Consider the following 12,888-nt stretch of genomic DNA (forward strand, 5'->3'; position numbering starts at 1 on the left):
CCATCTTCAGATTCTACCATCTTCTTCTCCAATTCAAGCTTTTTGAAAACCGTGCTACCATGTCTGTGTTCTCACTTTCAATTTAATTCTCAGCCCACTGTAATCTGATTTCCTTTTCATGTATTGTCCTGTAACTGACGAACACCAATAACCTCCACATTTTCAGATCAGATAATAATTTTTCATTTTTCTCAAGGGATCCCCATTCAACCCATTGAATATTGTTGGGCTTCAGAACTCCATTCAGGTGCAAGTCAGCAGCATTTCTTTACAAGAAGCCTTCGAATAGCAACTTCCTGCCCTCAAATCCTGGCCTGGCAGCTGCCTTTATTCATTCTATTCTGAGGGTCCCTGCCCGAGTTCACAGTAGATCCTGTCTCCCTAACATCTGCTCTTGTTTACCCCCAAAGACAGTCATTTGGCTTTATTTTATTGTTTTTGGTTTTACTATTCACTATGTGATTCTCACTTTAAGGGTTTTATAGATAGTATTTGTGGGAATGTCTACAACACTAAACAGTGTCCACCCATTTACTGTCCCCAAATAGATAATCCTACTCGTCCTGAGAACAAATGTCAATCTTCAGGAAATTTCTGAACCCTGCACCCCCGAAATGATTCAGTCCCATTTAAGTGTGTCTAGCACCCTGATTTTTTTACATTAAATCCTTTATTACAGTTTGTAATTGTATATAATGCCTCATCTCCTTCACTGATCATTATAACATGTCCATGTTTATTTCAGTAAATCATTCACTGTTGGCCTTTTGCACTGGGTCTTGTGTGTATCAGTTGCTCAGTAAATATGGTCTGAATGAATAAAGTACAGCCCAATCAAATCTACAGCTCATGCTTTTATAGTATCTATAACTGTACCCCATACCTTTCTTTTAAGTTCTGGGATCATATATCCATCCTATTCCCTAGGCATTTCTATATGACTCTACTATCTCAATCTTTACATATCTTTTTTTAAATAAAAATACAACAAACAAAGATAAACCTTCTAAATTGATTTTGTATATTTCCCCTGCCCACATTTCCTTTTTTAAATCTCTGGCAAAACCTAATCTCACATACCAACAATTTGGAAATACCCCTTAACATCTAACCTGTCATCACATGGTGCCTATTTTCTTGTCCTTGTCATGGACTATGCCCTTGCTCAGTGTTCTCTGAGAACACTGTCTCTAATCATGTCTCCCTCCAGTCCATCCTCTACATTAGTGCTAGGGTCATTTTTCAGCTCTTCAGTGAATTGTTGAAATCTTAATGCTAATTATTGAACTCTTTAATGAATTCTTCAAGTTGGTCAGCTGATATCGTCCAAGTACATAACTTTCTCATAAGTTTGTTTCACATGTTGAGTTACTTGTTGTTTTACAGATGTCTATATTTTAGCAAGAGCATTTGCTCAAGTTATTACTACTATTATTCATTGTGCATTACCACCATGTGCCTAGGAATATCTCTGTGTTAGAAATGAGAAACTGCAGGGACATGTGGGTGGCTCAGTTGGTTAAGCATCCGACTCTTGGTTTTGGCTTCAGTCATTATCTCACTGATTCCTGAATTTCAGCCCCACGTCGACTCCGTGCTGATGGAGCAGAGCCTGCTTGGGATTCTCCTTACCTCTGTTTCTGTCCCTCCCCCACTCATGCTCTGTCCCTCTCTCAAATAAACAAACAAATAAATAAAAACCTTAAGGAAAAAAAAAAGAGATGAGAAACCATAGATTTGTTCCCATAAAGTTACTTACTCAGGATCACATCTAATAAGTGGTACATCCAAGATTGAACACAGATCTGAAGTCCATGCTTGTGTTCTTCCTCTAGCCATTAACCCATCCCCCAATATCCATGCTGCTACACATCTCCATGACATTAGATTCCTCTTACCAAAATGCCCCCTCCTTCCTTCTGTAACTGATGAATTCCTACTTCTTTCTTAATACCCATCTGATTTTACTTAACACTGAAACTTTCTCAGTGAATCCAATTACTGCCCTCTATTATCTTTCTGCAGTACCTGACACAAATTCATTTTATGTGACCTTAGTAAATTATACTTTTATCATAAATTTGTGTTTCTAACACTAGGTTACATGGTCTAAGAAGATAGTAGTATTGTCACACTCATCATTTTCTCTGCTATAACCTGGAATAATAGTTAGCACATAATTTATTTGAATTAAATTTAAAGAATAAATAACTCTAATCTCTTGAGACTGATTCCATTTCTAAATCTGAGTCAGTGGTTCTACACTGGCCAAGAAAAGCATATTCTCTGCAAACACATCATATATTAAATTACTTAAAACACAGACTTAGTTGGGGCACCTGGGTGGCTCAGTCGGTTAAGTGACCGACTTTAGCTCAGGTCATGATCTCACAGTGCATGGATTCAAGCCCCGCGTTGGGCTCTGTGCTGACAGTTCAGAGCCTGGAGCCTGCTTCTGATTCTATGTTTCCTTCTATGTCTGCCCTTTACCAGATCCAATTCTGTCTCTCTTTCTCTCTCAAAAATAAATAAACACTAAAAAATTAAAAAAAAAAAGATTTAGCAACATAGTATGCAAACTAACATGAAATGTGCCATTGTTTTGTGATTCACTCCATGCAATCCATAGAAAACATCACATTTCAAGTGTTTTCTTCATTTATTTGCATTTTTCAACATCCTGCCTTGTTCCAAAAGCATTTCAGGCAGTTTACCAAAAGAATGCATGCACTTAACTATTATAAAATAAAATATAAATAGAAGTAAGATATCAGGATGAAGGAAAATACAATGCAAATGTGTCCACCGTTTGGGCCAGAACATTAGCTATAGTCCATAGCTAGAGGAGTTGAGCTTTAAATTCTGAGCTTCTTGGCTGCCAAAGTAAACCATGGGGTGGGGGGCGGGAGTTACTCTTATTTGTAATCAAAAAATGGAAGCATAGATTTTCTTAGAGAAAATATTTTCCGACATTGAATTCTTTAAAACAGTATCATATGGGTTTTATATTAGGGAAAGCTGGGTACTATTGAAAGTAATGTCAACATTTTCCCAATAAACTCAGTAATGAATTTCATATTGATGTCTCTTGTAGTCCCCTTCAATAAAAGCTGAAGGCATTACATTAACATACAACTCAGTGAAGGCAATTCTTCAAGGAGCTAAGCTAATATGGTCCAAGTATATAGCTTTCTCATGGCCCAATTTAATCCAAGGAAAGACTTTAGAGTACTTAGAGAAGTGGATGGACTGTATAACCTTCAAACAATCTTCTGTAAGTATCACTTTTCTCAGTCAGGATGGTTAGCAGACAGTTAACAATAGCATTATCTGACCCAGGAGCATGTTGTTGCTTTACAAGAAATGGGCTGGCTAGTAGCCACAATGACTGTAAAAAAAGCAACATGGTATATAGAAAGAGCATAGATTTGCCACTCTGGCAACCTTGGGTTTTTTCCAAAGTCTGTCTTATCTAGTGTTACATTTATGAGCGCTCCCTTTCCTTATTCTAAGGACAATATCTGCGATTCTTTCCAATTCTGCAACCATGTGATTATTATTTTTATTCATATCCCAGGTCACTATGCTAACAGATGTCTATATTTTAGCAAGAGCATTTGCTCAAGTTATTAACACGTTATTTTATCTACTACTCTAAGGAAGCTGAAACTGGTTTGCCCCATGGTGTAAGACATTTTGATTTCTACAATCAAGAATTTTCCAGACTTGAAATTTTACATGTGTTCAGACATTCTAATGAAGTAATAAACTCAGAATATTCTGAATCCTATAAAACATTGTTTAAAAAATAGAAAATGTAATTAGTATGTGCTGTATTTACTTTTCATTCCACTTCAGCTGCAGCATCAACAAATTCTATAGTAGCATATTTTCCTCTTTTTTCCCCAATTAATGTGTAAAAACACATAATCTATTGATTTTGTGATTAGCCATATTTTCCCCTTCCCACTTAATATGAGTCTCAATTACAAGCAAAACAACTTCCACAAACATGTGGAATGGTAAAATTGTGGACTTTCAGGATAATTACATAATAGAATTACAGAACAGACTATGGGAATCTAAATTTTATGAATCTCATAAATACTATACTCTACAAAATAGCTTTATATGTTTGTATATATCATATACTTTCTAAATATATATTTTTTTTGTCCCAGTGATCATTCTAGTACATGCCATTCATGATAAAGCAAACATTTTTTGAGCCTCTTCTGTGCCAGGAACTATGCTAGCAGCTCTGCATTGCACAGTCTGTGCTCTCAAGCAGCTTACAGTCAAGTGGAAGAAAAAAAATAAGTGAGAGAAGTATACATGCCACTGTAGAGACAGACACTAGGGTGTCGTGGAAGCCCATGGAAAGAGTAATTATTGCAGTAAGAAGTAATGTTTCAATACATGTGATTTTGAGCTGAGTTTGTATAAAATGGATCTAACTAGGGGAACAGCATGGGTTGGTAATCAGCTCCTGGCTCAATTGTGGTATCATGCACAGGTTAGGGAATAAAGGAGAGTGTATAGAATTAGGTTGGGAGTGAAAGTAACCTGTAATCATTTCTGGATATTTTGCGTTTTGATTACCTATGGAATATGTAGATAGAGAAGTCTAATGAAACATAATGGGTGGTAATTCTGGTGAGAGGTATTAGGTCAGTCATCTGCATATTGGTAACAGAGCCATTCAAGAGTCACTTAAAATTATTAGAAAATAGCAGTGGGTAGAAGTTAGCAGTGAATACGGCAAGGTGATATCTTCTGTAATAGCCTAGCGTACTAATATTTTTTAGTACGATCAATAGTAGATCTATGAATTACAAAGAATAGTAATAGAATATATTATGGGGACTTAATCTGTATACTCTGCTTTAGCAGATCTAAGAACTGTAAGTCAGCTATCAATTCAATAGTATTTTTTCTCTAGATACATGATTTTAATTTTAAATAGATAGCAATTTGCTTTACTGTATATTTGTGATAATTACTTTCAAATGGACTGAGGGGAGTTATTTTATAACTTTGTAAGACTTTGTAAGATCTACGCCAGAAAGGCTTTCCTGGGCTATGGCTAAGAATTGAGAAGTTTTGGTACCATGAGAGTGCCCTGCGCTTCATTCAGTGAATTGGTAAGAAATCACAAGTGCCAACCACTGGGTTTTGACTAAACATAGTACTCGGGACTCTTGCACTTTCGCTTGCTATTGGTTCTGAAAATAATCAAGTTTCCAAGTTCCTAGAGAGCATTCTGAAGCCAAGCCATCATCTTGTCAGGTACTAAGCTTGCCTCCGAAGTTCACACTTATATTCAGAAATTGAAGCCATTCTTTGAACAATGAAGAAAAAATAAGATGAAATTTTATTCTTAGTAGTTAAGTCAATAAAAGTTACAAATACACATTAAAATTATTTTTAACAGTGCTTATGATAATATCCACAGTATTGGGATGGAAAAAAAAAAACCCAGCAACATACAAAAATATTCGAGGGTGATATTTGGCTGGTACATTCTGGCACAGCCCTTCTGGGTATTTACAGTCAGTGTTTGTTCGGGTTGATCAGAGTATCTGTTTTGTTTTGTTAGGGCCCCTGCTTCAGAGTTTGTTAAATAATTTAGCATCACCTGTGGGTTTGTATACAGTTGAAGGGTGTTAAGTCAGGCAGGAAGGGTGCTGGTGAGAGTACAAAGTCTATCTGTACACCCTTCTTGCAACAAAGGACATTTACATTTATGTTTCTTTGTCAAAATGTCTAAACCTTGCACCATAAATCCTGACCTAACTTAAATGTCCCTCTTCCAAGATACCTTTTTTGGGTTCCTCCATGCAATGTTTATGTCTTCTTTCAAAGATATAAGATGGATCTTGTAAGCCAGTAATCAAGATTTTGTAACTGAGTTATACCCATTCCTACTCTCCGCTAAGAGACTGTGCTTTTCAATGTGGTTTGAGTATTCATTTGCGCACTAAATTCTCACAGTGGTTCATTATGGCTTTGGTATAATTATCTCCCTGTTTTCAAACTAGAAGCTGAAGCAGGTAGAGGTTAAAGAATATTCTCATGGTCAGTCCAAATTCTCTATAAGTGCCATTTGAGATTACTTTAAATGATATCTAGGTATATTCGAAATAATGATAATATAAACCCTGTATGTTACATACTTTATGGTTTAAAGGGTCTTTTTAGAAGATTGACCTAGTGATATAAACTAGGAATTTAGGAAAGAGTGTACTCCCAAGTTTCAAACACCTTCTCCAAAGAGTAATATCACATAGTATGATATTTAAAGCAGAGGTGTAAAGTCACACACATGGGAGTTTTTGTGCTTTTTCAGCCACTTAACAGACAGGAGACCTGGTTGTATCACGAAACCTCTTTAGCCTCTAGTTTGAAATTTGTAACATGGGGTTAAGTATCGAACTTACCTCCTACCCAGTAGTGATGTTTTTTACAAATAATACTGTCAGTCTTAACCCTCCACCTGACACATCCTAGTGTTCAGCACGTGTTACCATCTCTCTGTCAGTTACATACTTGGAAATTCCCCTGCATTTGTAACATGGGAACTTTGTGTGCCATTGCAGAAGAAAAGCTGTTTTATAGCTTTCATAGTGGTAGACCCTCAACCCCTTTCCTTTTATACTCCGGCCACATCTGGAAGAATGCCTTATCAGCTAGGGAAAGAGAGGAGGGAGAAACCTGATGTCAGTAAAGGACAGGAAAACCAGGCCCGTTTTTAGATCTTCTGGGCTCCCTGAGGACCTTTCTTATCTCATTTTACCTGAACATTTTTAGAATTCTTTAAAAAAAATTTCTTTAGTGTTTATTTATGAGAGAGAGAGAGAGAGAGAGAGAGAGAGAGAGAACATGAGTAGGGAGGGGCAGAGAGAGAGGGAGACACAGAATCTGAAGCAGGCTCCAGGCTCCAAGTTATCAGCACAGAACCTGATGCAGGGCTTGAACCCACGAACCGCAAGACGATGACCTGAGCCAAAGTCAGACACTTAACTGACTGAGCCACCCAGGCGCCCCGAACATTTTGAGAATTCTTAATTGAAAATAATTGATATTTGAAATTCTGTTCTAGGCCAATTCGTCCTCTAAATCTGTTGATTTACACTCTTCACTGTTTTGGATAATTCATAGCTGGCTCAATTTTGTTTGCATTTAGATAACTAAGAAGACATTTATGTTAGATAGAAATGCAGATAAATGTTATTTATGTTTCCAGGTTCATTAATTCAGCTGCATATTATGTGCCTACCAGGTAGAAGGCACCATGCTAAGTGTAAGTTTATAATGGTAAACAAGATAGACGTAGCACCAGCCTTTATTGAACTTAGATTCTAATGAGAAAAGAAGACGTCAATCAAATAATCTCACTAGAAAGAATTTATACATTTTGAAAAATGCCACGATGGAAGTAAACTGAGTGCTGCGAAGCATGCATATGGGCAAAAAGACTGTGCTGCATAGAGTGGCTGGGAAGGTCTTTTTGAGGACAAAGACTAAACCAAGACCAAAGTATGAGAGGGGATTGATAACAGGAAATGCAGGATGGAGAGAGGCAATTCAAGTAAGGAAGTGGCATGGCCAAAGGTACCAAACAAGGAAATATTCTGAAAACTGAAGTTATTTCCTGGGACTGGTATATAACAAAGAAAAGAAGCCATGGTAAGAGGTATTGATTTTATTCTCAGGACCTTGAGAGTGTATTTAAGGGATTTAAGCTGAGGAGTGACGTGATCCCATTTGTGTCTTGAAAAAAATCCCTGTGACTACAGTGTGTCTAATGATTGGACAAGGTCAAGCCAAGCTGGGAGAGCACAAAACATTTAATTTGGTCCAGGCAGGAGATAATTGTGAGCCAGATTAGAGCGGGTGGGAACTGAACTGGGGATTATGAGGAGAAACAGCTTGTGGTTGAGCTAGGCAAAAAGCAGAATTTGTATTTTATCTTTGTCCTGTGTTTTTAGTATTTATTTCACTGCCACCCGTATATGGTTAGTTTATCACCAAATGAATAAAGCATTTGACACCAGGGAGAGAAATACTGTTATCTAGTTCAAGAAGATAAATTTCTTTGTTCAGAAATTGAGGTCATATGTTGTAGATGATCATTTCTCTTGTTAAAATATCTCTACATTCCATTTATTCATTCACTCATTCATTCAACAAATATTCGAATAACTACTTGTAAGAGTCAAAATGTTGCATCGTTTATTACATTTATGGTTTTGATTGTTTTCCATGTAAACAACAAAAAAACATGGTTCTTCAGGTAAATGGTATCATTGATTTTTACACTGGGGATTTCCTCATGGTTTTAGGACTCCTTTTATTTATTTTCCTAAATGTCACCTTTCTAATTGATAATGATGTTTTTATCAAGATGCTTTTCTGCAGAATTTGAACTGGAGTTTGGAAAATGTTAAGTGGCAGGCTCAACCCACATTCTGTTAATTCTTGTATTTTTCAATAGAAAAAAGAAAAAGCCTCTGTCATGATACAGAACAATGCTTACGCCGTGGCTGTTGCCAATTACGCCCCGAATCTTTCAAAAGACCCAGTTCTCTCCACCATCTCCAAGAGTGCAACCACACCAGAACCCAACAAGAAGCCGGAAAACAAGCCAGCAGAAGCCAAGAAAACCTTCAACAGTGTTAGCAAAATTGACAGAATGTCTAGAATAGTTTTCCCAGTTTTGTTTGGTACATTTAATTTAGTTTACTGGGCTACGTATTTAAACAGAGAACCTGTATTAGGGGTCAGTCCTTGAATCTAGACACAGGTGATCTTTGGGATGTATAGGAACATACAACTTTGTTTTGCTATGTACAGTCTGACTAATAACTGCTAATCTGTGAACCAACATGTACAGTATGTATATAGCTATATAGCTTACCAGTAGACCTCTAATGGAGACACGCATTTGCTAACTTGCGGAACCGCAGGCAGAAAGCACCCCGTGCCCAAAGAGCCATTGCCTTTTTTAAAGATTTACCCTAGGAACTCGTTCAAAGTGGATTTCACGTGACCTGATTCATTTCCTACTGTTTTAATTGTGATGAAAATGGGGATCCTATACCACACTTTATGAACTCTTTTGATTTAAGTCTTAAATAGAACTATTTTGTACTGTTGCCTAACGATAACGTAAGATAACGTTTTCATTCCAAGGGGAATTCTTCTAAATCACAGAACTCGTTGTATCTGCCACATCAGTGCCCTTCATGAGTGCTCAGAATCCCTGCTAGTGTAATTGGAAGCTTAGCACACATCAGAAGAAAAACTAGAGATTTGAAATCAGCTTTTAATTACTCTGTATAGCATCTATAGCACATATTACAGCATGACAAGCTCAAATAGTTAAGAGTCACTCCTGACAGAATGTTAATTATGCCTAGAATTTAATAACTATCAGAATGTCATGGCCATTACATTTTAGCATCAGAGTTTATTTGAAAGTAAAATTCAAATCCTACAGAGTATTATAATCATTGGAAACTACCTTAAATTAAAACAATAAAAATAAAAAAAAAAGACAAATGTGTCTTACTCTTTCCAGGTATGTGTTGTATTGAAATTGATCAGCTAAATTTTCTTGGTGCTGGAGACTGGAAAAAGCATCCAGTTTGGCTGCTGTGGAACAACATTCACATTGGATTAGAAAATTGTGCCAAAAACTCCCACTGATGAGAATTCATAGGTGTCACAGTATCTAGATGGGCACTTATACGATTCTCTTCTTTCCTGTTTACTGCAAATTCTGCCTTAAGGCTTCTTTTCATCAGGACTCAGAAGCCACTAATTACAAAGGAAAGGGCAGTGAATTGGCACATTTTTCTGTCTTGAAGCAGTGCTTTCAGATAAGAATTATGTAAATCTGCTTTTGTAAATTGCAACTTTAAATTTCATTGACTCAAATTTACAACAGCTTTGTATACCAGAAGAGGTTTTGGTAAGAGTTGAACATTTTTAAACAGAAACTTTAAAGCATCACCAACAGATTGTGGATTAGTTCACATGCACAAATATAAACATGCACACATGTATACACACACACACACACACTAACTAAATTAGAGTGCACACACATAGCTAAATTAGAAACCACAATTTTCAATTTTATATAATTACTAAATATTAATGGGTAAAATTCATTTTTCTTTTAATATTTAAAATATACTCTCTATGCCCCTGAAATATGTTAATAGAAGTTAACAATTGTGTCTCATGCCTAGATTTAAGATTTTTGGCAAACCCAAAATCCTTTTGACTCACATCTACATTAGCAGTTATTAGTTGACTTTTACTAATAGATACACCTTTATGATGGTGTTTTTGTAGAAACATAAGTAGTCAAATAGTGGCATTTCTTGCAGTTTTGTACAGTATTTCAGTATAGTGCATAAATAAGTATGTTCATAAAATCAATAAAAGAAGTATCTTATGGAAATAAGCAAAATCACAACAAAAATTGCTATTCCTTTGCCTCGTTTAAATTTATTTTTTTCATTTTCTTTGTTTTAGTGTGATTCTATTATGTGCTTTGCATGACTGTATTAATACCAAGGTCACAAATGCATCTTATTAACAGAATTTGCCGTGAAGACAGGCTTGACATTAAAAGTTCCCTCACAAAAGGTAATCCATAATCCTTAATAAAATAAAATTGTTAACATGAGCTAATAAATGTATTTCTTTAATTCCCTTCCAATTACAGCTTACTTGTCATCTAAATAGTTTTAACACATACACTTTATACATTGAAATGGAAGATTCCCTATTTTCCTACACACTTAAATATAACATAGATCTGTAGAGTTTAGGGAAGTGTGTAAGAGTCTGAGAACATGCACCTTGCTTGAAGGCAAGCAATAAAAATGCTTTGTACGGTATACATTACTTTACACTTTAAAAACATTGTGCTTGTAAGTTCTACATTTCCCCCTTAATATCTGACTCTAAATTATAAATTTATAAATATGTACATATGTAAAAATAGTTGTAAATAGCAGTTTCTGTAAGACAACAGAAGAGACTCCTCTTTACCTTTGACAAAGGGCTGCGCCTACATCGATGACACCAGTTTCATTAAAATTTAAGGTAGAGTGGCCAGAAAAGTTATTCTTGTTATTCTTATTTTTAGTTTGAATTGCCAAAATCTTATTTGAACCTAATAACATCCTGACAGTTCAGATTTTCTGATGATGTGGATTGGGATTTTTGATTATTTCTCTCATGTTGGTGTATTTTTTTACACATTTCTCCAACTTTTAAAATTTATACATCAAAGGGAACTTTTGGTGTTTCTGGAGAGAGGGAGGATGCTGCATGGAAAATTATTTTAAATCAGAACCGTAGTGTTTAAAATTATTCTGCTTTCCATAAACCGTTGTAAAGATGCAAAAGAAAAGTGACACAAATTTATTAAAATAAGACCAAATTTTCAAGAATTACATTTTTAATACACTATCAGAGGTCTCTTTGGCCCACATTATGCCTATTTTATGCAGTTGCACATTGACATAAAGAATTATGGTATGTACAAAATGTAGATAAGTACATGTACATATATTAGAGATAAAGTCTCATTTTTGTATAGCTGCTGCTCTGATTCAGCTAATATTTATTCAACAAATATTTTTTTTTACCTCGTACTGTGTGTCACATCATGATGGTGTTAATAACACTCATACTGCACCCTCAGAATTTAGATGAAAATTAAAGTGCATCTCCTTCTTCTAAAGACTGAAAATCAAAGACGAAATGGAACACGTGAATTAATTTAGCACTGAGAGTTGTTTTAATAAGTTATAAGATCATGAGTGTGCTAAGATAGTGTCTGTTTTGTTTTTTCCTCCTATTCGTGTTCCGATGTTTTAAATACAAAAACGGAACAAATATAACCGGTTAGTAATTATTTTAAACTTCCGTGATTTTTAAAATGCCAGTGTTGGGGCGCCTGGGTGGCGCAGTCGGTTAAGCGTCCGACTTCAGCCAGGTCACGATCTCGCGGTCCGTGAGTTCGAGCCCCGCGTCGGGCTCTGGGCTGATGGCTCAGAGCCTGGAGCCTGTTTCCGATTCTGTGTCTCCCTCTCTCTCTGCCCCTCCCCCGTTCATGCTCTGTCTCTCTGTCCCAAAAATAAATAAACGTTGAAAAAAAATTAAAAAAATAAAAAATAAAAAAAAAATAAAATGCCAGTGTTACTGCTTAGCAATCTTCAGGGATCTCTCTCTTTCGAATTTATCTCAGGTTTGAATAAGTGATCCCCTTGAGCGACATTTCCAATTTTTTTCTTAAATATTTCATAGTTTATCTTATAAACAACACAGATGCTGTTATTTCACTCATATTTTTCTTTGGTGTGTGTGTGTACATATATATAGGTATATATATATGTACACACATATGTGTATGTATATATACACACATATATGTATATATATGTATACATACATACGTGTGTGTGTGTGTGTATCTCATGTGTTTATGATGTGGTTCTTTTTATAGTCCTGGCTGAGGCTAAGGGAACTGAACTCTGCCATGATATCGTAGATTGTAGAGGGACACCAAAGCTCTATGGAATCTGTTTCTACTGTATTTGTCTCTACTATATTTGGCATAGCCTATCATTTCAGTGGGAGAACAAGGGAAGTAAATCAAGTCACCTTCTGCAAAATCATGTTTCTTCAGCATCAAGACTTTTTTCAAATGCTTCCTTCTTGATGCCTTAGACAATACCTATGAAGCACTGAAATGTTTATTATTTAATTTGCGATCCAAGACCATATCAATAGGTTGATTAGTATTAATAACTTTACCAAACACCAAATATTAATAACTTTACCAAACATCAAACTGTATAG

The 12,888-nt window shown here is 35.8% G+C and overlaps 1 protein-coding gene across 2 annotated transcripts in view; it reads left to right on the forward strand.

Annotated features, from left to right (window-relative positions):
* GABRA2 (gamma-aminobutyric acid type A receptor subunit alpha2) overlaps positions 1-10,702 on the forward strand; it is a 122,584-nt gene extending 111,882 nt beyond the window's left edge. The window contains exons 10-11 of one of the 2 annotated variants that reach the window (XM_043572739.1): positions 3,095-3,274; positions 8,498-10,702. In XM_043572739.1, coding sequence (XP_043428674.1) covers positions 3,095-3,274; positions 8,498-8,794 — 477 coding nt within the window. In that variant the 3' untranslated portion in view covers positions 8,795-10,702. The remainder of the gene's footprint in view (positions 1-3,094; positions 3,275-8,497) is intronic. The other variant, XM_043572740.1, reaches the window with a different exon arrangement.
* The last annotated feature ends 2,186 nt before the right edge of the window (positions 10,703-12,888 follow it).

This window comes from Prionailurus bengalensis, chromosome B1 (genome assembly GCF_016509475.1).
Source record: "Prionailurus bengalensis isolate Pbe53 chromosome B1, Fcat_Pben_1.1_paternal_pri, whole genome shotgun sequence".
NCBI lineage: Eukaryota > Metazoa > Chordata > Mammalia > Carnivora > Felidae > Prionailurus > Prionailurus bengalensis.